Source organism: Pan paniscus, chromosome 1 (genome assembly GCF_029289425.2).
Source record: "Pan paniscus chromosome 1, NHGRI_mPanPan1-v2.0_pri, whole genome shotgun sequence".
NCBI lineage: Eukaryota > Metazoa > Chordata > Mammalia > Primates > Hominidae > Pan > Pan paniscus.
The window spans coordinates 207,026,770-207,053,190 of record NC_073249.2 but is presented as its reverse complement, the minus strand read 5'-3'; the positions used below and the strand labels follow the sequence as shown (position 1 = coordinate 207,053,190).

General features: G+C 47.8%; 1 protein-coding gene across 3 annotated transcripts; it reads left to right on the top strand.

The window, feature by feature from the left end:
* Positions 1 to 4,226: 4,226 nt before the first annotated feature.
* PLA2G5 (phospholipase A2 group V) lies at positions 4,227 to 26,017 on the top strand. 3 transcript variants are annotated; one of them, XM_003814411.5, is made up of 5 exons: positions 4,389 to 4,516; positions 18,902 to 18,951; positions 20,164 to 20,308; positions 23,904 to 24,010; positions 24,683 to 26,017. In XM_003814411.5, exons 2-5 carry the CDS (start codon positions 18,912 to 18,914, stop codon positions 24,805 to 24,807), a joined length of 417 nt encoding a protein of 138 aa, XP_003814459.1. In that variant the 5' UTR covers positions 4,389 to 4,516; positions 18,902 to 18,911; the 3' UTR covers positions 24,808 to 26,017. The 3 variants fall into 3 exon arrangements, with proteins under 3 accessions (XP_054953290.1, XP_034812952.1, XP_003814459.1); XM_034957061.3 differs by lacking the exon at positions 18,902 to 18,951 and having other exon boundaries at positions 4,232 to 4,516; XM_055097315.2 differs by lacking the exons at positions 18,902 to 18,951; positions 23,904 to 24,010; positions 24,683 to 26,017 and adding an exon at positions 22,940 to 23,890 and having other exon boundaries at positions 4,227 to 4,516.
* The last annotated feature ends 404 nt before the right edge of the window (positions 26,018 to 26,421 follow it).

Sequence of the window (26,421 nt, the reverse complement as noted above, 5' to 3'; positions counted from 1 at the left end):
GAGGGATTTCTTGGGCCGAGGAGTTTGAGACTGGAGTATGCTATAATCACACTTGTGAATAGCCACTGCACAGATGCACAAAAGAAACTGTCAAACTGTCTTCCAAAGTGGCCGTGCCATTTTGAATTTCCACTGGCATTGAATGGGAGTCCCTGTTCCACATCCTTGGCAGCATTTGTGGTGTTAATGTTTTGGATTTTAGCCATCCTCGTAGGTATGTCATAGTTATTTTGATTTGCAATTTCTAATGACATATGATATTGAATGTGTTTTCATATGCTTAACTGTCATCTGTATGTCTTCTTTGGTGAAGTGTCTGTTCAGATCTTTCGCTCATTTTTTAATTGAGTTATTCGTTTTCTTATTTTTGAGTTTTAGGAGTTCACTGTATATTTTGGACACAAGTCCTTTATCAGATATGTGTTTTGGAAGCATTTCTCTTAGTCTGTGACTTTTGTATTGTTCACAAAGCAGGAGTTTCATATTTTAATAAAGTCCAACTTAACATTTCTTTTCCCAGCTCCACATTCAGTGGTATCATGTTGGTAACTTGGGATCAGCCATATTGGGGGTATTTACACTGAAGAAATTGGCAGACTCTACAAATCAGGGATTTCCACCTTCCTTACAAGAGTTGATTGTTAAACCATTTTATAGCACACGACTGCCTCCTATGAACTTTCTATTGAATCATTCCAGTTGGTCTATTACTTTAGTTATAACTTTTTTTATGTACCAGAGAAGCTTTTTGTTTTGTGTACATATGTAAGATATTGGTATTTTATTTTTCTTTTGATTTAATTTCTCTTGGCAAGGCATGGTAGCTCATGCCTATAATTCCAGGACTTTGGGAGGCAGAGGCAGGAGGACTGCTTGAGGCCAGGAGTTCCAAAACAGCCAGAGCAACATAGCAAGACCTCATCTCTAAAAAGAAAAAAAAAGTAGTCAGCTGTGGTGACATGTGCCTGTAGTCTGAACTACTTGGGAGGCTTGGGTGGCAGGATCTTTTGAGCTGAGTAGTTCGAGATGGTAGTGAGCCATTATCACACCACTGCATTCCAGCCTGAGTGACAGAGTGATACCTTGTCTTTTTTTTTTTTTGAGACAGGGTCACACTCTCTCACCCAGGCTGCAGTGCAGTAGCACGATCATGGCTCACTGCAGCCTCTGCCTGTGAGGCTCAAGCGATCCTCCCGCCTTAGCCTCCCAAGTAGCTGGGACTACACGTGCACACCACCATGCCCAAATACTTTTTGAATTTTGGGTAGAGATGGAGTCTCCCTATGTTGCCCAGGCTAGTCTCCGAGTCCTGGGCTCAAGTGATCCCACCTCAGTCTCCCAAAGTACTGAAGTACTGAGATTACAGGTGTGAGCCATCTCATCCAGCAAGACCCTATCTCTTGGAAAAAAAGAATAACCAAAATATGTCTAAAGAAGAGAGAAGAGGGATTTTCCTTAGTATATATGAAGACTTAAAAAAAATTACAGTAATTAGGCCAGGTTTGGTGGCTCACGCCTGTAATTCCAGCACTTTGGGAGGCCAAGGCGGGCAGCTTGCCTGAGCTCAGGAGTTCGAGACCAGCCTGGGCAACACGGTGAAACTCTGTCTTTACAAAAATACAAAAAATTAGCCAGGCGTGGTGGTGTACACTTGTAGTCCCAGCTACTCAGGAGGCTGAGGCAGGAGAATTCCTTGAACCTGGGAGGCAGAGGTTGCAGTGAGCTGAGATTGCACTGCTGCACTCCAGCCTGGGCGACAGAGTGAGACTCTGTCTCAAAAAAAAAAAAAATTATAGTAATTAGGCAGAGTGATACTAGGGCAGGTGTAGAAAAATAGATCAAAGCAACATAAAGGAAGCCCAGAAATAGATCTAAGCATAGGTGGAAACTTACGTGATAAAGAAAACATTAAAATCAGAGGGGAGGCCGGGCGCGGTGGCTCACACCTGTAATCCCAGCACTTTGAGAGGCTGAGGCAGGCGGATCTCCTGAGGTAAGGAGTTCATGACCAGCCTGGCCAACATGGTGGAACCTCATCTCTACCAAAAATACAAAAATTAGCCAGGCATGGTGGCAGGCGCCTGTAATCCCAGCTTCTCCAGAGGCTAAGGCAGGAGAATCGCTTGAACCTGGGAGTGGAGGTTGCAGTGAACCAAGATCGTGCCATTGCACTCCAGCCTGGGTGACAAGAGCAAGACTCCATCTCAAAAAAATAAATAAAAAATAAATACATAAAAATAAAATAAAATCAGAGGGGAAACACTGGTCTGTTCAACAAAAGGTGCTGGAATCATTGACTTTCCTTATGGGTAAATAAAACTAAATTTCTGCCTCATACTACACACGAAAATAAACTCCAAATGGATTAAAGGATTAAAGCCCTAAGTGTAAAACCCCGAAATTTAGAACCAATAGGAGAAAGATATTGAGAAAAATATTGTTAAACTCATGTTACAGAGAGTCATGCAGGACTTTGCAAACAAGGTACTAAACATTACTGATTGATAACTTGTATGGCATGAAAGTTAAAAATGGTAGTTTTTTTTTTTTTTTTTTTGAGATGGAATCTTACTCTGTTGCCCAGGCTGGAGTGCAATGGCACAATCTCTGCTCACTGTAACCTCCGCCTCCTGGGTTCAAGCGATTCTCCTGCCTCAGCCTCCTGAGTAGCTGGGATTACAGGCATGTGCCACCATGCCTGGCTAATTTTATATTTTTAGTAGAGACGGGGTTTCTCCATGTTGGTCAGGCTGGTCTGGAACTCCCGACCTCAGCTGATCCGCCCACCTCGGCCTCCCAAAGTGCTGGGATTACAGGAGTGAGCCCCCACGCCCGGCCAAAAGTTTTTATATTATAAAAATGCCATAAATAAAAGACAATTGGCATGCTTACAGAATATATTTGCAAGATATATAGCAAACACTTGTTGTCTTGTTTTCCAATGTGTTGCCTCCTGGAAGCCACTGATACAGAAGCCTGAGGGAACACACTCCCCCTACGTCCTTCTCCAACACAGCAGAGCCAGGAAGGACCCGGATGGAAGTTAGGACAAAGAGGCCCAGAATTGGCACAGATACCAACAGACCATTCGTTGAAGAAGAAATCCAAATGGCCACAAGGTGTATGTAAAAATGCTCAGTTGCACCAACAGCTAGGGGAAGCAAGTGAAAACAATGATATACAATTTTATACTCATCAGATTGGGAAGAATTGACAAATGTGATATTATCAAGTGCTGGCTATGGTGCCGCTAGGAATGTAAACTGGCACATCCATTGAGGAGAGTATTTTAGGAATGACTAGTAACGTTGAAAATGTGCATGCCCCTCATCTGACCTATGCAATATTCTTACAAAAAACATTTAACCTGATAATCATGAGGAAGCAATAGGCAAATCCAAATTGGTGACTATTCTGCAAGACAACTGGTCTGGATTCAAGAGCATCAATGTCATTTTAAAAAAGAAACCAGATTAAGTCTGGCCATGGTGGCTCACACCTGTAATTCCAGCACTTTGGAAGGCTGAAGCAGGTGGATCATTTGAACTCAGGAGTTTGAGACCAGACTGGGCAATATGGTGAAACCCCGTTTCTACAAAAAATACAAAAAATTAGCCAGGCATGGGGTGGCATGTGCCTGTGGTCCCAGCTACTGGGAGTATCGCTTAAGCCCAGGAAGCTAGGCTGCAGTGAGCTGAGATTGCACCACTGCACTCCAGCCTGGGTGACAGAGTGAGACCTCAGCTCAAAAAAGAAAGAAAGAAAGAAACCAGATTAAAGAACTTTCTAGATTAAAGGACACCAAAGAGCCACAACAATTAGATGCAATGCCTGATTCTTGTTTGGATTCTGGATTGGAAAAAAGCCAACAAATTGGATATAAAAACCATTATTGGGACAATAGGGGAAATTTGTATATTAGATAGTTTTACTGTATACTAGATACAGTATTGTGTTCATGTTCTTGTCCCCGCCAAGACTGATGAGCCCCCAGGGACTCAGATAGTCAAGATTCTAAGCAGGCTCTCAGAGCCTTAACAAGGTTCTGAGCCCAGGACTGAGGTAGGGGTTACTTCGGGCTGAGGGGATTAGCAAAGGCTTGTGAAGTGGCTAAAGCCGTGGCCTGGATATTTCAGGACTCAAATCCACCCGCATTGGAATTCTCTGGGTGACTGCCCAGCCCCTTTGGCAGGACAGCCAGCCACAGGCCCTGATTGTGCAGGACTTCCTGCCTCTGCAAAGGCAGTCGGGGGCTGAGCAGGGTTCTACCCGGCTGGGTCCAGGCAGAAGTTTTTCCTCCCCACCTCCGGGTTTGTCCTCATCATCGGTCACTCCCATTCACAGCTTTAAGATTCTGGAGGCCAAGAATTTGACTCCCCCCGGATCCATGGTCTGTGGATACCAATGTTCCGACTGGAGACGGGGAGCCAGCAAGACCCGGGGCTCCAGGGTCTGCCCAAGGAAGTTGCTCATGGGAGCAGACCTCTAGAGCAGGATTTGAGGCCAGGCCAAAGAGGTTAGTTACTGATGGGGGCTGCATAAATTGGGGGTTGTGGAGGGACGCCAGCTGGGAGGGAGAGACTGGAGAAGGGGGTGTGTGGAGAGCCCAAGAGGTGGCCCAGGTGGAGGTGAGCAGGCACAGCCTCTGTTGAAGGAGTCTCTCTAAGGCTGCTAGGGTCCTTCACCTGTCATTGTCAGGCCTGGAGAGCGGGCTCTTAAGGAGGCCAGGCCACACCTCAAGGGAAGATGGAGGTTACCGGAAGGTCATACCTAAAATTACGGGCAAAACCAGGGAGAGTTATGAACAGGCTGAGTTAGGACTTGTGTTTACGTGAATCTGAGGCCTTGCTTGGATTTCTTTTTAACCTAAACCACAGGCAAATATTCCCCTTTAGGGAGAGAATTCGCCGACATCTATTTAACATCCCTTAACTGTTGAGAGCATCCACTGTGTGCCAGACACTTTGGTACACACAGAAAGAAACCCAGAGGAGGGTGAGATGCCCTTATAGGGAGATCTTTCTCCTCCCTTCCTCCATCTCTCCCTCTCTCTCTCTCTCGCTTCCCTCTCTGAAGATGGTCTAGCTTTGGGCTAAGTATACGTGGCCTCAGGAGTCAAATGGATCAGGACGACTCCGAGCTTTGTCACTGACCAGCTGGGCACAGGTGTGAGTCATTTTTTTTTCTTCAAGCCTCAGTATCCCAATCTGCAAAGTGCATATGATGGTAATATCTACCTCATAGGGTCACCCTAGGGATAAAATGAGAGAAGCCCCATAAAGAACTTAGTGTGGTATCTGGGCTCAATAAGGCATCAGCTATTTTTATTAGCCATTCAACAAACATTTTTTTCCTAGGACCCAATCTGTGCCATACAGAGTGCTAGGTGCTGCCAGGGAGAGATAAATGAGACACCCTCAAGGATTCACAGTCTAGTTTGTTCATTTGTTGATTGATTTCATCAATAAATATGTATCACGCCCTACACTGAGCATTGGAGATGTCAAAGTATTAATAAAAGACACTGTCCCTGTCCGCAGGTTGCTCACAGCCTGGTGGGAGAGACATTGAAACACAATATGATTGGTTCTGTGAAGAGAGAGAGCACACGGTACTGGGAGAGCTCAGAGCAGGGGGTTGATCCAGTTCGGGGCAGGGCGATGGATTCACAAGACATTTTGGCAAAGGCAGACCCAGCTTCCATGTTTCTCAGCTCACAGGTGCGCTCCTAACCTGGGGCCTTTGTACTCGCTCTTCCCTCTGCCTGGATCTTTCTTCCCCTAGGACGTCCCCATAGCTTGCTCCTTCACCTCCTTCATGGCTTTACTCAAGTGTCACCTCCCCAGCAAGACCTTTCTTGGCCACCCTGTTTAAAGTGGCCACTCCAGCCCAGTGCCGTGGCTCATGCCTGTAATCCCAGCACTCTGGAAGGCCAACGTGGGTGGATCACTTGAGGCCAGGAGATCGAGACCAATCTGGCCAACATGGTGAAGCCCTGTCTCTACTAAAAATACAAAAATTAGCCAGGCATGATGATGCACAGCTGTAGTCCCACCTACTCAGGAGGCTGAGGCAGGAGAATCGCTTGAACCCGGGTGGCGGAGGTTGCAGTGAGCTGAGATCGCACCGCTGCGCTCCAGCCTTGGCAACAGAGCAAGAAGTCTCAAAAATAAATAAATAAAGTGGCCACTCCCACCATCAACAGTCCCCGTCCCCATCCCCAAACACACACACTCAGCACTCCCACCCTGCTCCCTGCTTTATTTTTCTCCATTGCATCGATCACCACCTGACAAGCTGTACATTTTATTTATTTGCTTGCCTATTTCTGTCTTCTCCCTCCAGAATGCAAGCTCTGCCATGAGGGTAGGGTTCTCAGCTGTTTTGCTCTTTGCTGTATCCCCAGTGTCTAGAACAGTGCCTGGCACATAATAGGTGCTTGCTAAATAGTTGTTGAATGGTAAGTATGTTAAGTTTACAAAGATGAGTAGGAGTTGAGTAAGAGAAGAAAGGGAGGGAATAACAGATGAAAAGGGAAAGGGGGAGGGAGAGAGAGACAGAAAGAGAGAGAGAGAGAGATTGAAATTAGTGAGTTTAAGGAACTAAAAGCCTTCACATCTGGCTTCTTCCCAGGAATGCTTTAGGGGTGCTATAAGGCAAGGCTGGAGTAGGTGGCGGGCTAAGTTGTGCGGGGCCATGTCCTATGAGGGGAGACAGGTGCCTCTGACTTGGGCGGATGTGCTATGTGCTGTTACAGAGGTTAGGAAGATTGACCCAGGAAAAAAGTAGGAAGCCATGAACTCTGCTGGGGAGGTATCAGGGAAGGTGTCTCAAAAGAGGAGGCACCTCCTTTTAGGCCCAGGGAAAGAGTTTCAATGTTATTCTTGACGTGACAGACATTCTGAAGGCCTGTTCCCACGTCCCCTGTCCTAACAGACAGACACTGGGTTAGAAACTTTTCGGTGCTTGCACTGGTGGATTTCACTTTGCATTTGGTCCTCGTAGTGCCTAACGGGACCTCTGCCCACAAAATTGCTCAAGAAAGATTTGCTCGTTTGGATTGGGATTGAGGCAGGTGGAGCGGCCTTGAATTGTAGGTGATTCAGGCTCATGAGCCTAGAACCTTGGGCACCATCTGTGATCTTGCCAGGCAGAGTGACAGCATTTCCTAGGGTTTCTCCCTCCTCAAAAAGAGAAGGGACATTAACCATGTGGAAAAACAAGTAGACTTTAACCGGTTAGAAAAAGAGAGTGGAGAGCATTTTAGGTGGAGGAAAAACAACAGAAACAAAGACAGAAAGGAAGGTTAGTTCATGGGAGATTTCTTAAGAGTGAACAGTTTAATGGATTACATTTTTCAAAGATAAAACATGTATTTGCTATGAAGTTGGTGTGTGGATTGCCTTCTTAGCCAAAATTATGGTGAAAGTTGAACTTGAGCCTGTTATTAACCAATAGCTATAACATATGTATAAGCTGCATGTGCATACTAGGCTGATACCCAGATAGAACTAGCGGTGTGTATCTTTACAGGAAGCTGCCAATTTACAGCCTGGCTGAAACCCACATGGGGCTGCTTCTACTTCCACATTTAATTGGTTCATCCATCCCATCATTCTTTTATTCCACAAATAATTATCAGCCACCAGATATGCATTAGGGGCCGGGTGCGGTGGCTCACACCTGTAACCCCAGCATTTTGGGAGGCAGAGGCAGGCAGATCACTTGAGGTTGGGAGTTCGAGACCAGCCTGGCCAACATGGTGAAACCCCATCTCTATGAAAAATACAAAAATTAGCCCAGCGTGGTAATCCCAGCTACTCAAGAGGCTGAGGCAGGAGAATCACTTGAACCTGAGAGGCGGAGGTTGCAGTGAGCCGAGATCACACCATTGCACTCCAGCCTGGGCGACAAAGGGAGACTCCGTCTAAAAAAAAAAGAAGATATGCATTAGGCCCTCTGCTACCTGCTAATAATATAACAAAGAACAAGATGAACATGTTTCCTGCCCTCAGATGCCTATATTCTAGGGGAAGGCATAAGGCACATGAGCCATAAACAAGTAAGTAAAAGAGAGTTAAAGATGACGGTCAGTGCTAGGAAGGGGAAAAACAGGGTGACCTTGGGTAGGTAGTCAGGGGAGGCCTCCTGGAGAAGGTGGCATTTAAGGCGAGACCTGGAGGATAAAGAATCAAGGACTAAGTATTCTAGGCAGGGGGAGCAGGAAATGCAAAAGCTGTTGTTGGAAAAGCTCAGAGAGTTCAAGAATAAGTCAGTTCAAGAGCACAGAATGTCAGAGCCTGCGGGCATCCTGGAGCCCATCCACTTCTCTCATGCTGGTCATTGCTCTTGCAACATATCTGCACACGACTCTGGCCTGCATAAACTGTTGCAGGGAGGGGGTCCTACAGGACAGGGAGTACAAAAAAATTGACAGCTCCCTCCATGTTACGGAGCAACTGAAGGGCTTATGAGTTTTCTTTGTTTTTGAACCTTGGCAAAACGTAATTTTAAAAACATTTTTTACAGGATAGAACCGAGGCTTCATAACTGACGAAGCTGACTTCATGAGCTTTGACAGATCTTGTCTGCATTTTAAGTGTTTCCAACACTTAAAGATTAAGTTCCTTTTCCTGAGAAGTCGAGCGGGGGCATATCCCACCCACTCAGTGCCCACCTCCCATGCGACATTTCTTTTCCTAAAAAGTGGCAAATAAAAAGTGCCTTCCGGGGAGAGGAAACTTACCACTCCCAAGACAGCTCATTCAATTCCCAGGACACATGAGCTGTTAGAAAAACGTTCTTGGATTGAGCCAAAATCTGGCTGCTTAGCGCGTCCGTGCCTGGTGGGTGTTGGTTCCGCAATCTGGAGCCACATGGGACAGTTCTGATTCCTCCTACTCCCCACAGCCCTTCAGAGATTCGGAGACAGACTGGGTACCCCCAGCCACTTTCCAAACCCAAGTCAGCCCCAATTCCCTCCCTTCTGTCTCCTGTGATCCAGACACCTCCTAAGCCTCCTCACATGGGGGCCCAGGGCCAGGCACATCCCTCTGGGTGTGGCCTGCTAGGAACCCTCGTTCTGGGCACCACAGTCCTGCCACCACCGCCAAAGATGACCACTGCCTCTGTGATGTGACTAGTGCTGGGTTTGGGGGTCACGCATGTGATTGCTGAGCTGTGTTACCCACCCTGTCCTTGTGCAGTTCAGCTTTGGGGGTCTTTGGACAGGGCCTGTTCACTCTCTTCTTATAGAACTCAGGTTATCTTGTTCTTGATCAAGATCAGGATAAGATCAGGACAAGATCAAGATCCAACCTCCTTAGCCTGACCCCCAAGGGCCTTTGTGACCTACCCAGCTCCAGCTCTTTGGCCAGTCCTTCCCACCATTCCTGAATTCCTACTAAACACTTGAAAAAAGTTTCTGAGCAGTCACTTGGGGGCATGTCCCACCATCCTATTACAAATAACCAATATTTATTGAGACCTTACTATGTGCCTAAACATCTACCGTGTATCAACTCAGAACATAGAGATGAGACAGGTACAATTATTTACCCAATTATTCATGATGGTGAACTAAGGCACAGAGCAGTTAAGAAAGTTGCCAGAGGCCACACAGCTAATAAGTGGTGGTTCCAGGGCATTGGCACCACGCATCCAGCCTCAGTCCATGGTGTGCAGCTTGTATTGGCTTATGAGGGCTGACCAGTGATTCCTCCAGGCAGAGAGCAATTGTGAGGCAGATTAGACTTAAGACTGTAAGGAGTGGTTAAGGACTAGGGCAGAGCAAAACACATACCACATCTATGGGGGCAGCTACTTCTTGGCAATGGCCAGTTGTTGCCTGTAGGAGTCCAGACCCAGGATTCCTAGATCTTTTAAAAAGAAACTGGAAATGGAAATGTGGAAATGTGGATTTCTTTCTCTTTTTGTTTTTGTTTTTTTTTTTTGAGACAAAGTCTCACTCTGTCCCCCAGGATAGTGTGCAGTGGCGCAACCTCGGCTCACTGCAACCCCCGCCTTCCGGGTTCAAGCGATTCTCCTGCCTCAGCCTCTCAAGTAGCTAGGATTACAGGCACTCGCCACCACACCCAGCTAATTTTTGTACTTTTTAGTAGAGACAGGGTTTCACCTCACTGGCCAGGCTGGTCTCGAACTCCTGACCTCAATTCAGGCCTGCCTCGGGCTCCCAAAGTGCTGGTATTACAGGCATGAGCCACTGTGCCTGGCCTGGAAATGTGGATTTCTGTCTAAGATCTCTTAGCATTTATACATTGGCAGCTAATTCCATTTTGTTTTTTTTTAAAGCACCGTGTAGATCAAGCAAAGCATTTCCTAGGGCTGTATGGAGCCCTGGGCTGAAAGTTTATAACCAAAAATCCAGTTCCACTCATCCGCAATTATTGGAACACTGAACCAACTTAACCAACTGTAACTCAGCTCTCACTTTTCCACCTTGTTTATAAGGAAACCATGTGACACTCTGGTTAGATGTCTTGTGAAAATCCCAATCATTATGTCCTTACTGGGTCTCAACCCTTTTTTGTAAAGAACACAGATTTGACAGACAGATGGGTCAGGTGTACGATTCTGGGTCCTCCTGTTACTAACTGTGTGACCTTGGATGAGGTACCTAACATCTGCCCCTCTGTTTCCTTGCTTACACATTGGGATCATAATGCCCCATGAGATTTTGTGAAGATTAAGGAATACCATGAATGCTGAACTTGCCTTGCACTTGTAGCATAGCAAATGTGCATTAAAGACCGAGTTCTTCCCTCATTCCTTTCTGAGCCATCAGCCTTGTAATCCCCTCCAACAGGAAATGCCAGAGTGGACAGCATATCAGATGAGGTCTATAACATTCCAGAGACAGGTAAGCTCCCTGTGGAAAGAAGGATCATGGAAGACTTCCCGGAGGAGGAGGACTTGATGTAGATTTTCTGCCAATGAGCCCTGGGTAATCCTGTTCCATGTGCCAATAAACCATTTGACAAGGCCAGGGATATCTTAGCAGCTTAGGTTCTCAGGGTGAGGGAGTGTCCAGGTTTCCATGGCTACCCTTGGCAGGGCTTTAGACCTGGGGCGAGCCTGCATGTGATAGACCCAGCAAATGACAGAGAACAAGTGTGTTTATGTGATGTTTAATTAGTTCTACAAATAGTTCTTGAGGATCTATAATGGGTCAGACATTGTTCTAGGTGCTAAGATCAGAAATGGATCAGAGGAGAATTTTGCCCTCAAGAGGCTTCCATTCAATTGGAGGTGGAAGTGGCTGGGGTATCTTTAATCACCGAAGTGTGAATGATTGGATCCATTGCCAAGAAAGGGGAACTGGGAAAGACTGTTTTGAGGGGACAGTGAGTTTAGTTCTGAGGTTCCCAAGGCTTATTGGGATAGAATATCAGACTCTATCTATCATCTATCTATCTATCCATCCATCCATCCATCTCTGTGTAATCATATTTGACATGTGGACTGGGCAGTGGGGTGAGAATGGAGCTGGAGCCAGAGGAGTCGTGCATTCACTCAGCAAACTCTTACTGAGCACCTACTATGTGCCAAGTGTTGGGTTACAGAGGCGAAGCAGACGCAGAGCCTACCCTCATGGAGTTCTCAGTTTACTGGAAAGACATAATCACAATAATATTTATGGTAGTTATGACTTACTGAGCACCTACAGGGTGCCAGGCACTGTCCCGGGCCGTTCTGCCTGACTTATCTCATCGAATTATCAGCGTTACTAAGTGAGGCTGGTTCTATGATTATCCTATTTTACACAGATAAAACTGAGACCCAAAGAGGAGAAAAAGCTGGTTCAGGTGACACAGTGGTCACAGCTGAGACACAGATTTGAACACACGTCTCTCCTACGTTGGATCTTGGATCTGACATTGTGCTTTCTCCTGGTCGCTGTATTCAGTCATTCCTTCATTAAGCATTGTTTGTTGAGTCAAAGCTAGGGCCAAACTTCTCTGTCTGGGACACCCCCGGATGCCTGCATAGAAATAAGAGCTAAATCCCTGAACTCGAATGAGCTCATCCAGAGAGTGGCTGAGACAGAGAAGGGCAACTCCAGAGGGCAGGTCCCACAAACACACCTGCATTTGGGGGGCCAACAGAGATGGGATGGGGGGATTAGCCACAGGAGGGCAGCCGGCACAGTGCAGCCTTGTGAAGCCCAGAGGGAGAGAGAGTTTCGAGAAGGAGGAGGTGGACTTCAAGATGAGTGCCCTGAAGGACTGAGGAGGTGACCCCCAAGCTTGGGCTATGCCAGGCTTTGGGGGTCCCTGAGGGCAAGCTCAAGGATGCAGCAGATGCCAGGCAGTGAAGGGTTCAGAGTGGGGGATGACGAAGGGCAAGCTTCTCTGTTTAGAAATTTGACTTTTAGAGAAAAAAAGAAGTAGAATTGTCCCTAGAGGCAAGGGATTTTTTTTTCTTTTTTGTGGCTTGGTTTTGTTTGGTTGAGAATGGCGGAGCAGGTGTGTGTTCGTAGATGGGGGAAGAAACTGGTTGAGAAGAAGAAATGAAAATACAGGACGGGGAGAGGACTCTTCCCCATGGCTCTGATCACCGCCAGACACCACCTGTGTTTACTTCTGTCTTCACGATCTGTTTCCCACCAGCCACAAGGGCAGCTCTGTGAAGGCACAAGTTCTGTCTCATTCACCGTGGGATCCCAGTGCCTGGCACGTAGTAGACACTTCATAAATATTTTTGATATTGAGTTGAATTCACAGGGTTCTTCCGGGAGCCCAGTGGTTAGTCCTAGGAAGAGAAAGGTTCATGGGGGCCTTAAGGAGGGGCTTCTCTCTGATGCTACCATGACAAGAGAGAGGGAGAGAAAAAGAAGTCAATACAAGTAGAGGCAGGAGCCAAAAATCCAAGTCTTTGGCGGGGTACAGTGGCTCATGCCTGTCATCCCAGCACTTTGGGAGGCACGGGTGAGAGGATCACTTGACCCCAGGAATTCGAGACTAGCCTGGGCAACATGGTGGGACCCCGACTCTATAAAAAATGCACAAAGAAATTAGCCAGGCATGGTGGTGCCCACTGTAGTCTCAGCTACTCGAGAGGCAGAGGCAGGAGGGAAGATGGCTTGAGCCCAGGAGGTGGAGGCTGCAGTGAGCTGTGATTGTGCCTCTGCACTCCAGCCTGGGGGACAGAGACAGACCCTGTCACACACACACACACAAAAATCCAAGTCTTCTCAAAAAAGTGTGTGTGGGGTGGTGGTGTGAAGGGTGGAATTAACAGAAGTAGAAAATGGAGAATACTAGTAGCTACTTATGTCCTGTGAGAACATTCTAGAAGGTGAGCTGTCATTGATTTATTAGCATTACTCCGCCTTTGCTATGGCTCTAAGTTATAAATTTATAAATTCATTTAATCCTAACAACAGCTCTCTGAGGCAAATGAACTTCAGTCAGCCCTGAGGTGATGTGGCTAGCGGTGAGGAAGCCAGGATTTGAACCCAGGACTTGGAGCTGATATAGAGCCTGTGATGTTACCCACTGGGCCACATACTTCCCCAACTGACATTAGTTTATAGGCCTTATTTTTATTTTTATGCATTCATTTATTCATTAATAGAGACAGGGGCTTGCTTTGTTGCTCAGAGTGCAGTGGTGCAATCACAGTTCACTGTAACCTGGACCTCCTGGGCTCGGGCCATCCTCCCACCTGAGCCTCCCAGGGTGAGCCATTGTGCCTGACCCACATGTGCCTTGTTTTATATACTACATTCCTCACCAGGAGCCTCTGGGTTTGGAGGGGCTCATAATTCTCATGTTTTACATTAAGAACCGAGAAATATAGTGACTTGCCCAGGGTCACACAGATACTAAGTGGCTGAGCTGGGACTCCAGCTTGCATCTCTCTAACCGCAAGCCTGGCACTTTCCCCTTCCCTGAGAGAAGAACTGTAGGAAGTTAGCACAGAGTCAGGTGCCAAAAAAGGGCTACCACCTGGACGTGGCAGGCAACATTCTGTGGTGTTTCTGCAGGCATCTCCCGAGTCACCCCAGCTCAGGAACAAGGCAGAAAAAGTTGGGGGTTGGCAACTTAGGAACAAGAGGAAGAGGACGGGGACAAAGCTTCAAGTCCGGGAGCGGGGCTGCCTGTCTTCTCTGGCAGTTCCTGGGTTGAGGCTGAGCGAGACAGGATAAAATCTGAGCAGGAGCCCACGGCTGGGGGACTTGGCAAAGACCCAGTGTGGTGGGTGGGAGGGAGGCTGTGCCCTGGAGGGGTAATCCAGAGTTCCTGTTCTTGGTGGGGAAGAGCCCTGGATCAAGGGTGGCCCAAGCCCGACTCTGATCACTGTCTCTCCTGATAGCCACCTGGGCACTGTGACCTGCTTCAGAAAACAGCTGCTTCTGTGGCAGTACTCCCAGCACTTTGGGAGTGTGAGGTGGGTGGATCACTTGAGGTCAGGAGTTCGAAACCAGCCTGACCAACATAGTAAAACCCCGTCTCTCCTAAAAATACAAAAATTAGCCAGGCGTAGTGGCATGCGCCTGTAATCCTAGATACTTAGGAAGTTGAGGCAGGACAATTGTTTGAACCAGGGAGGCAGAGGCTGCAGTGATCTGAGATAGGGCTACTGTCCTCCAGTCTGAGGGAAAGAGCCAGACTTCGTCTCAAAAAAACAACCAAAATAAACAACTGCTTCTGAATACACAATGGAAAAAAATCCCCAGGAGTTGTGCCAGGGTGAAGGGAAGTAGGGCTTCCTATGTGAGTTACCAGGAATCTTGGAGCTGGCCCACGCAGGAGTGTGGGAGGTGACAGAGAGGTCTTTAAAACCAGGCGGGCCCAGCCCCGGCCTCTTCTGTGGGCCTGAGGACGGAGAAAAGGTCTCACTGGTGAGGAATCTCATCTTTGGGGCTGCTTTGCCTGAGGGAGGTGCAGAGAGCAGGGCCGAGAGAGGGGCTATGAGAGGAGACACCTGGACCCCTTGGTCAGGGGAGCAGGGCCCGAAGAGGAGTGAACCCCCATCACCTCTCTCACAGACAGCAGGAGGGCTCAGCAGCGCCTTCTGTGCAGTGAGGCTCCGCACTGTGCGTTCTTTCCAGCCAGGAGACCTGAACTGGGAGGTCTTGGAGCTGCTGCATGTGGACTTGGGGGACCCGTCCCTTGGCAACCTGGCCACGTCCTGGCCTCCACATCTTCCTTTGGGCTGTCCGTCTCTATTCTCTCCCCTCTCATTACTGCAACCGCTGCCCTCCTCCGAAATTCTCTCGCGGCTATGTGCTTCCTCTCTGTGGTCATTTGATTAAAATAGCTGAGCCCACATCCTCCTCCTGGGGCCCGCTTTGGGCTCTGCTGAGTGGATGGCTCTCCGCTCTTTGGGGCAGCCACTCCATGCCTCTGCCACCTCCACCATGAAACTGCTTTTTTACTCTTTCCAGGGTGTGGGTTTTCTCCAGGTATGGGGAGGCCAACAGATCAAGAAATGATTGCCATTGAAAAGATAGCTTGTTATTTACAGCTCCCAGAAGAAGGCGTGCTTCCACCCAGGGCCACGCAGGAAGTGCCAGGTCGGCAGGTCAGGAGGAGCCACGGGAAGCATCGCCCAGGGCCTTTGCTGTGATCTCTGGGAAAGGCTGGTGGGGCAGGGGACACAGTTTAGGACCGGCCAGTTTGAATCATGTCAGTGGAACTCCAGGCTTCCCTAGTTGTCCAGTTTCTGGCCCTGGGGTGATTTAGGGCAGGAGAAACCTTGGCTTGGAGTGTGAGAGTGAGGGAAAGGTGGCCCGGGTGTACCAAGGCACTGGTTGTGTCAGCAGTGGGACGTATCCATACAGGCCTCAGCATCCTCAGGTCTTGCCTCCTCAGAAGAAAGAATTCTCATGGCTGTAATCCCAGCACTTTAGGAGGCCAAGGTGGGCGGATCCTGAGGTCAGGAGATTGAGACCATCCTGGCTAACATGGTGAAAACCATCTCTACTGAAAATACAAAAAATTAGCCGGGCGTGGTGGCAGGCGCCTGTAATCTCAGCTACTCGGGAGGCTGAGGCAGGAGAATCACTTGAACCTGGGAGGTGGAGGTTGCAGTGAGCCAAGATGGTGCCACTGCACTCCAGCCTGGCAACAGAGTGAGACAAAAAAAAAAAGAATTCGACTGAGGGACATAAGGCAGAAGGAGAGACTGAGGCAAGTTTCACAGTGGAAGTGAAAGCTTATTAAAAAGCTTTAGAGCAGGGATGAAAAGAAGTAAAGTACACTTGGAAGAGGGGCCAACCAGGCGACTTGAGAGATTCAGGGGTTCTGTTTGACCTTTGACTTGGGGTTTTATACATTGGCATACTTCCGGGGTCTTGTTTTCCTTATCCCCTGATTCTTCCCTTGGGTTGGTGGGGTGGGCTGTCCGCACGCTCAGTGACCTGCCAGCACTTGGGAGGGAGCATGCACAGTGTACATGTAGTGTACTGTAGTTGTATGCATGCTCCCTTGAGGCGTTCTTCCCTTACCAGCCGAACGTCCCTAGCAGGTCATATACCAGTTAAATGCCGCCATTTTGCCTCTTCATGCACATGTGTGAGCCCACTCACCCAGCTCCTGAGATCTTACTGGAAGCTGCTGATCACCCACTTCAGGTATTCCTGTTTATTGGGAGACTACCTTTCCCTGGTGCTGGCTGTGACCAGTTATTATTTTAGAGAGATGGTTAATAATTTCCTGCCCATCACCTGATGGTTGCCTGACATTCCTGCCCTGCTCCTGTCTGACCAGCTACCTACTGTCACAGTTGGTCTGTATATGAAAGGCATGCTCACAGAGGAGCCATTTGAGGTGTCTAGGAATTAACTAGCAGCCCTGGAAGGAGCAGGCTGTCTCTGGCCTCCAAGATGTCAAAGCGTCCTAAAATATAGAAAATCAAAAGCATGTTTAGTGCCCAGGTATGCTCAGAGGCAGTGGAGTAGAGTCAGTCAAGGAAATAGATTCACAGTTCTGGGCTAAACCCTTGGGGAACTCACTTCACTTGTCTGAGCCTCAATTTCCTTATCTGTAAAATCAACAACTGTTATTCATTGAACAAGTGACTGTTTAAAAGGACAGACACCGGGCCTGCCAAGGTCATTGATGGGTTTAGAGAGATAGAGGATAGTGCTTGGCACACCAGAGGTGCTCAGTGAGTGGCAGGTGGTGTCCTTGTGCCACAGTTCCAGGGAGCAGCAGAGAAAGATTGGTGTGGAATGGTGGGGTCTAGGGCCATTTCTTTGGCTGTTTGGAGCCCTTGGAGCAGAGGCTATGGGTGGACAGAACCCTCAGGAATGTTCTTGGGATTCAGAGTTGCTGCTGGACAAGGGTTGTCCCAGAGGCCAGCTGTGGACAGAACCCTCAGGAATGTTCTTGGAACTCAGAGTTGCTACTGGACAAGGGCTGGCCTGCCAGCGCAGTAGCCAGGAGCCCAGGGGAGTCTGAAGCATGTTTGGAGGCCAGGTCTTGGGAGGCACCAGGGGTTCAGGTAGAGCTCTGGCACAAGCGACCATTCAACTCAGGGACTTGAGACAACAGAGCACTGAAGGGGAGAGCCCCAGGCCTGCCCAGCTGTGGACAAACAAGGACTTTGGATCCTAGGAGGAAGGGAATCAGGCAGCTGCCGGCAAGGAACCTCTGAGAAGCCAAATTAGAATCAGGTGCTGGCCTGAGACACATGGAATTTCCTGGACTCTAGGCTGGCAATGGCTGTTTTTACCAAAGACAGATTCTAAGGAGTGAAGCCAAGGGCTCTGGCCTGAGAGGTAGAGCATGAGAAGGAACAAACACAGACCCCTCAAAGGATTCATGCCTCTGGGAAGGGAGGCTGCGTGGTGCAGTGAGGGGCGCAGAAGGACATGGTTCGAATCCAGCCTCCACTGCTTAATGGCTGTGTGACCTCTGGCAAGGTCCCTGAGCTTTCTGAGCCTCAACTTTCCCAGTGGCAAAATGAGGACAGTAATACCTACCCTGCAGCACTCTCGTGAGCCCCCAGGGTTGACTTATTCTTTAGGTAGACACAGTGCCTGGGTCCCAGGAGAGTGTCTTAATTTTATAAATTCTTTTAAAATCAAGAGGAAGGAAATGAACATAATAATGAATATATAATAATAAATCCAGCTTGGATTACATTTTTCTTTATAGCATCATAGTTGTCAAAAATAATTGTGTGAATATAGATATAAATATAAAGATATAGCAGAAAGATGCCTACAAAGGCAAAAGCGCTTGGGGCCCATAAGAGCCATAATCAGGCCCTGAAAGCCACTGGCACATTGCGGGAGCCCAGGCTTCACTGCTGAGCACCTCCTCTGGGCCAGGCACTATTCTCAGTGGTAGAATAGAGGTGTGCATCCACCCAGCCTCTGCCTGCAAAGAACCATCAGGGTAGACATCCTTGAAAACAGGCAACTACAGCACTGTGAGCTAAAAGGAGTATGAGATGTAGAATCATCGGCTTTCCTTCTGCCCTCCTGCTGTGGGCGTCAAGTGCTCTCTGTCCAGGAATTTTTTTCTTCCGTCTTACATCTTTCATCAAAGGCCATGTCTAGGTTATATCAAGTCCTGCTTCTCCACGTATGCCACCAAATCTCCATTTAAGAATCCTGCCCATTCTCTGGTCCCTTTTAGCCATTTTGCCAACGGGGTGAGTATGTCAGGGTGTTTGTGGCTAAAAGTGCACTGGTGGTAGGGACACTGTCCCTGCAAATGCTTCCATTGTTGCCCCTCTGCAGCCAGGGCCCTCAGTGGACCTACAGTTTTTTGCCTCATCTTTTCTGGCTGGACTCATCTTGTTTATTGCCCACCATGACGGGGAGTGGAATAGATGGGGCCTGGTGGAGAGCCAGGGTGGGATCTGAATGGGCCACGGGGGCATTGCCTGATAGACCTGTTGTGGGATGTGTTTTTTTTTCCAGAACCCCAGAGATGAAAGGCCTCCTCCCACTGGCTTGGTTCCTGGCTTGTAGTAAGTGCTAGCCCTGTGACCTTCGAATGAACTTTTACCCCATGGGAGTAACAGGGTGGTGAAAAGGACACCAGCCATTGAGGTCGTAGAGACTTGGGTTTGAATCTCGGCTCTGCACTGACTGCATAGACATTCAGCAAGAGCTTTCATGCCTCCGAGCCTCTGCTTCCTCATCTGGCATGGGCTAATGCAGTCCATGCGTAAGGCTGTGGCAGGGTCCTAGGAGATATTGTACCTCAGCTGTGTAAAGGTTGTGGACATAGAGGTTATGTGGCTGGCAAATGTAGGAGGCAGATTTTTTCCCTGTATGCAAATAAAATAAGATTTACAAAATCCCCCAATCAATCCAAATAAAAATCAAAACTCTTATCTAAATATCCCAACCTATGATTCCTGGGTCATTCTCAGCTCAGGCTTGTCCAGCTGGGAAGTGACTGTATAGATGGCTTTAGTCCCATCCTGTGGCCCCGTGACCGTATATACAACCCCCGACAGGCTGTCTTGCTCCTTGATGTCTTGCTAGATCCCTGGAGACTCCAGGAGGAGCTGGAGGCCTGGTGCAAGGAGAGAGCCTTGGGCTCACTGTGAAACCCTGGACAGGGCACCTCTTCCCTCCACGCCTCAGTTTCCCATTAGTAAGATGAGGGAACTGGCTTCAGCGATTTCTAAGAGTCCCATCCTGCTTTTAGATTCTCTGCCTTATGTTCTAAAGGGTGTGAGGGGAGGGAGCGGTGGGGAAGAGGGATGTATTGCCAAGAGAGACAGGAAGCTCCTATCTGCCTGCTTCATGCAAATACATTATGAATTACACCTTATATGTCATGGTCACTTACTATGTGTCTGCCACCATGCTCAAAATTTACATAGTTGATCTTATTTTAACCCTCATGACAACTCCAAGATGTAGCTGCTAATTTGGGGTCCCCGTTTTCCAGGGGATGAAACTGAGGCTCTGACTCCATTCAATACCATACTTTGAATTAGTGGCAGAGCCAGGATTTGAACCCAGGTCTGCTCATTTTTCAATTCCAAACTCTTAACCAGTTCTCCATACTGCTTGCACCTCCCTTCCCACTAATGGAGAGAATAAAAAAGAGACATGCAGGTCCCTCCAAGCCCTGGGTGGGAGAAAGGGTAGGAGATGTTGGGCAGTGGGCCTAAAGCAGGGCTGGGCTGCCTGGGTGTCACCTGGGGACATGGGCTATCTTCCAGGTGTGCCTGCTGTGCAAGGAGGCTTGCTGGACCTAAAATCAATGATCGAGAAGGTGACAGGGAAGAACGCCCTGACAAACTACGGCTTCTACGGCTGTTACTGCGGCTGGGGCGGCCGAGGAACCCCCAAGGATGGCACCGATTGGTGAGCTGATCGCTATAACTGCCCTTTAGGCTCCAGGCTCTGCACCCGCGTTTTCTTATTCAATTCCATATCAGTTCTGGAAGATGAGTATTAAAGTACCATTTTACAAATAAGAAAACTAAGCCTCAAAGAAATTAGCTGGCAATCCCAAGATCTCAGTGGCCTAAGGTGTCAGTTGGTCAACTGTGGCGTAACAAGTGGTCCTCAATGTAGTAGCTTATACAGCACTGGTCATTTACTTTGCTTATGAATCTGCCATTTGGGTAGGGCTTGTGGGGATGGCTTGTCGCAGCTTCAGCTTGGACAACTGAGGCTGGACAATCCACCTTCCAGATGGCTCACTCCTATGGCTGGCAAGTGGTCAGCATCTCCTGGCCTAGGAGCGGGTCAGAGGCCTCAATTCCTGTCACTTAGGCCTCTCCAAGGATGTTCGGGATTCCTCCCAGCATGGTGACTCTTGGGTTGCAAGAGTGAGTGACCCCAAACTGCAAGACCAAAGGATATGGTGTCTTATGGTCAGCCTCAGAAATCCCATTGTGTCACTTACACTGTACTCTTGGTCAAGGCAGTCACAAAGGCTTTAAGAGGGAGGGCATCTAGATTCCACCTCTTGATCGGGAAGTGCTAAAGTTCTAGAAGAACGTGTGAAATGGGAGATTTTGCTCCTTGGAAAGCATACCCAACTGGGTTAACAATTCTGATACTGCTAGACATATATAAAGGAAAGGGATGATTAAGCAAATGAAGGACAGATGGTTGGGGCCAAGTTTCTCACTGTTGGAGTGGGATAAGCCAGGGCAGGAAGCCAGAATGCTCCATGTGCAAAATGACTAAAGTTGGAGACATCACTATGGACTCCTGTTTAGCTTATTGTAGATACAGATGTTTACATGTGGAAGTATGCATAGGTAGCAGTATGCATAGATATCATGGATATATTAGTATCATACTAATATAAGATGTAAGTAATAGGAGAAAATGGTGTTTCCTCTGTAAGATCTTCTCAGTTTTTCTGTAAACCAAGAATACTTTTTATGTGCAATCTGCTACACCTAACATACAGTCATCCCTCGGACTGGTTCCAGGACCCCTGTGAATACCAAAATCTGCAGATGCTCTAGTCCCTGATATAAAGTGGCACAGTATTTTCATATAACCTGTGTGATCATATACTTTTTTTTTTTTGAGACAGAGTCTTGCTCTGTCGCCCAGGCTGGAGTGCAGTGGCGCAATCTCGGCTCACTGCAAGCTCCACCTCCTGGGTTCATGCCGTTCTCCTGCCTCAGTCTCCCAAGTAGCATATACTTTTTTTTTTTATACACATGGGCAAATAGAAACATTCTTTTGCTATCAGTGGAGAGGGTCTAAAAGAAATGACATCTCAGTAGCAACAAGCACACTTAATGCCTAGATCTAGTTTCCAATGTCATTCTTCAATAGAAGGCCCCTTCCAAGTCATATATATATATATATATATATATATATATATATATATATATATATGGTTCCTTGAAGAAATGGTCAATTCTAGGACCAAGGCAGGAAATATACGAGATGAGCCTGGAACTTCTTTTAGTGCCAAAAAGTAAGGAAGTGCTTAAATAAACGCAAACAAAACGAAAGCCCACATTGATGGGGATGTGACAAGTGGCACCTGTGCTGACTGAAAGAGCCCCCAGTGGCCAACACTGGAACAATTTAGCAGCAAAATAAATGGCCCCAAACTCCAGTCTTATCATGAGAAAAAAGAAAATCAGACAAATCCCAATCGTGGGGCATCTTATAAAATGTCTAACCAGTACCCCCTCAAAACAGTCAAGAACAAGGAAAGCGTGAGGAACTGCCACACCCAAGAGGAGCCTAAAGAGACAAGACCATGGGCCGGGCGCGGTGGCTCACGCCTGTAATCCCAGCACTTTGGGAGGCCGAGACAGGTGGATGACCTGAGGTCGGGAGTTTGAGACCAGCCTGACCAATGTGGAAAAACCCCATCTCTACTAAAAATACAAAATTATCTGGGCATGGTGGCAGATGCCTGTAATCCCAGCTACTCAGGAGGCTGAGGCAGGAGAATCACTTGAACCTGGGAGGCAGAGGTTTTGGTGGTGAGCTGAGATCGCGCCATCGCACTCCAGCCTGGGCAATGAGAGTGAAACTCCGTTTCAAAAAAAAAAAAAGGCAAGACAATGAAATGTAACATGGGATCCCCAGTGGGATCCTGGGACAGAAAAAGGACATTAGGTAAAAACTAGGGAACTCTGAATCAATTATGGCTTTTTTTTTTTTTTTACAATTAGTGAGATAATGATGTATTATTTAGTGAATAATTATGAATAATGTATCAATATTGGTTCATTAATTCTAACATGGGTCTCATACTAATATAAGATATTAGTAATAGGAGGAACTGGGTGTTTCCTCTGTAAGATCTCAATTATTCTGTAAACCAAGAAAACCTTTTATATGCAATCTGCTACATCTAACATACAGTCATCCCTTGGACTGGTTCCAGGATCCCCGTGGACACCAAAATCTGCAGATGCCCTAGTCCCTGATATAAAATGGCATATTATTTGCATATAACCTATGTGATTGTATCCCCCCAACCATTTTTTTTTTTCTTTGAGACAGGGTCTCACTCTGGTTGCCCAGGCTGGTGTGCAATGGTGCGATCTCAGCTCACTGCATCCTCGACCTTCTGCACTCAGATGATTCTCCCACCTCAGCCTCCTGAGTAGCTGGGACTGCAGGCACGTGCCACCATGCCTGGCTAATTATATATACATTTTTTAATAGAGACAGGGTTTCACCATGTTGCCCAGGCTGGTCTCAAACTCCTGGACTTTAGCAGTCTGCCTTGGCCTCCCAAAGTGCTGAGATTATAGGCATGAGCCACCGCGCCCGGTTGCCATCACATACTTTAAATCATTTCTAAATTACTTATCGTAGCTGATGCAACGTCAGTGCTATGGAAGTTGTTGTTGTATTGTTTGGGAATAATGACAAGAAAAAAGTCTGTACATGTTTAGTATAGACACAAGAAAATAGGCCTGCTTACATTTTCCATCCATATTGGCTGATCCACATATGTGGGACCTGTGATACGAGAAGTTTATTTCTGGATCACATAACAGTTCAGTAGGAATCACACGTTGGCTCCTCCTATCTTGTAGTTCTGCCATCCCCTATGGCCTCAGAATTCTTTGCTGGGTCATCTCCATCCAGCCGAAGGATGGCGGCAGAGGGACAGTGGAGTAAAGTGTGGGAAGTTTGTCTGGGCAGGTCTGGAGGTGGAGTGTATTAATTCCACCTACCTCCCCTGGCCAGGACCAAATCATGCGGCCACACCTACTCGCAAGGGAGGCTGGGAAATGTAGTCTAGTCGTGAGACCAGGAGGAAAAAGAGGGTCCATGACCTGCTGGCTAGAAATGAGGAGCAGGAAATTACTCAGTCACACTACCAGATCCTCCCTGCCACATCGCGTCCACCAAGGTGGCCTCTGCTAAAGTGACATGGTTGAATTTTTGCTCCTATTAGGGATGGGGTCAGGAGGGCACCCCTCCCACTTGGGATCTAAGTCTCTTGCACGGACAGGTGCTGTTGGGCGCATGACCACTGCTATGGGCGGCTGGAGGAGAAGGGCTGCAACATTCGCACACAGTCCTACAAATACAGATTCGCGTGGGGCGTGGTCACCTGCGGTAAGGCTGGGGCTTCCCGTTCGGGCCATTGGAAGAGCACCTGACTTTAAGTTCAGCTGCCCTAGAGAACAGCCAGCCTGTATCTTGTTGGGGGAGGAGGAGTTGGGTGCAGAACTGGGACGAGAGGAGCAGGATTACTGCAGCTGTATCAGACCCCCAGGGTAGGGCTGAATCATCCACTGGGTGCAAAAGTGCTTGACATGCTTCCTTTTTCTTGATTCCCCCCCAAAATACCTGTAGAGTATGTTTAGTCTTCTCCATTTTAGACATCAGGAAATGGAAGCTCGAAAGCCTGCCAGTGCACACAGCAGGATTCAAGCTCAGGGCCTCTGAGTTCAAGGCTAAATCTGGGGATGGTTCTGCTCTATGAGAATGAGAGTTCCTCCAGAGCAGCGGCTGCCTCCACCATCAGACTGGGAGTCCCCCAGAGGAAGGAAGGTGCTTCCTCTATCAGACTGGGAACTCCCTGAGGGCAGGAGCTGTCTCCTGGACTGAAACCTCACCCTGAGCAGCAGCTGTGCCCCTTCCATCAGATTCTCTATTCCCCCGATTTAGGAGCCATGCCTCTTCCATCAGGCTGAAAGCTCCTCGGAGCAGGAAGTCCATGGGGTCTCTGCTGAGACTGGAGCATGCTCTTCCCACCCTCATTCTGCTCTTGGTGTCCTGTTGCAGAGCCCGGGCCCTTCTGCCATGTGAAGCTCTGTGCCTGTGACCGGAAGCTCGTCTACTGCCTCAAGAGAAACCTACGGAGCTACAACCCACAGTACCAATACTTTCCCAACATCCTCTGCTCCTAGGCCTCCCCAGCGAGCTCCTCCCAGACCAAGACTTTTGTTCTGTTTTTCTACAACACAGAGTACTGACTCTGCCTGGTTCCTGAGAGAGGCTCCTAAGTCACAGACCTCAGTCTTTCTTGAAGCTTGGCGGACCCCCAGGGCCACACTGTACCCTCCAGCGAGTCCCAGGAGAGTGACTCTGGTCATAGGACTTGGTAGGGTCCCAGGGTCCCTAGGCCTCCACTTCTGAGGGCAGCCCCTCTGGTGCCAAGAGCTCTCCTCCAACTCAGGGTTGGCTGTGTCTCTTTTCTTCTCTGAAGACAGCGTCCTGGCTCCAGTTGGAACACTTTCCTGAGATGCACTTACTTCTCAGCTTCTGCGATCAGATTATCATCACCACCACCCTCCAGAGAATTTTTACGCAAGAAGAGCCAAATTGACTCTTTAAATCTGGTGTATGGGTATTAAATAAAATTCATTCTCAAGGCTAATAAAAACCACATTGGCATTTTCCTCTGCTGTGGGGGATCGCTGGTGCCTCTTTCTCTGCCGCTGGGGCAATAAACCCAAAGATGTCTACATTATCTCCGAAACAGAAGGGAAGATTAGTAAATGCACGGTTTTCTGGGATGAGCTTCAGGCTTTCTCTTGGGCTAATTTTCTTAGACCTTGGGGTCCTCTCCAGTATTGGGTCTCATTCTTCCTCGATGGGGTCAGGGAAAGATAACTGGTGATTATGCCAGCTTCAGCTTCCAGGCCAGAGAGGGTGGCATTCAAATCCCAGTGCTGGCTTCTTCAGCTGTGTGGTCTTGGACCCGTTACTGAACCTCTTTGACTTTCAGTCTCTTTGAGAAATAAACTGTCTTGTTCCTTGCAATGTAAAATGAGACTTCTAAAGCCCACCTTGATGCTGATATGGAGAATGCTGAGGTTCTAGGATTTCACACAGCAGGAATTTTTTTTTAATAGGTGTCAGCTGTGGGGTTTATTTTTTTACAAAGTAAGGACATTAAAAAAACCAACCCGTCTATCAATTCATAAAAGAAAGGATGTTCTGATACCAAGACTGAAAGAAGAATGGATGTATTCCAAAACAAAGGAACATCCTTCCAAGAAAGGACCTATGGCTTCTTTATTCCGACATACCCCAAAATAACTGCATGATAAATAGGTCTATATTTAAAAAGCTCTAGTGTTGAATGTTTTCAAAATAAAATTTAATTTTATGAGATTACCCTGAATGCACCAGTGCTTTAGAAAAGTTTGATTTAGACTCGGTGTCTATATTTGACAATGCCACACAGGGAGGGACTTAAATGCTGAATTTGCTTATGAAATATTTAAAATCAAAGCCATTTCCCAGATCCAATTTTGAATGGGTATGTGGGGGAAATTGAAGTCTTCACTCTAATCCCATTTTCCTTCAATTGTGATATTCTGGATGACAGAGAAGAGAACCCAGTCCAGACTTCTCCCTTCTCCCATGGGGGTCAGGTGGGAGGCAGGGCAGTGTTTTGCTGGTAAGTTCTGCAGGAGGGGGTGTGGGCAGGCCCTTCTCATTGGCACATCCCAGCTCAGGGTCCCAGCATCCACACAGGAGCAGGATGCTATGAGGTTATGAAGGCAACACTACAG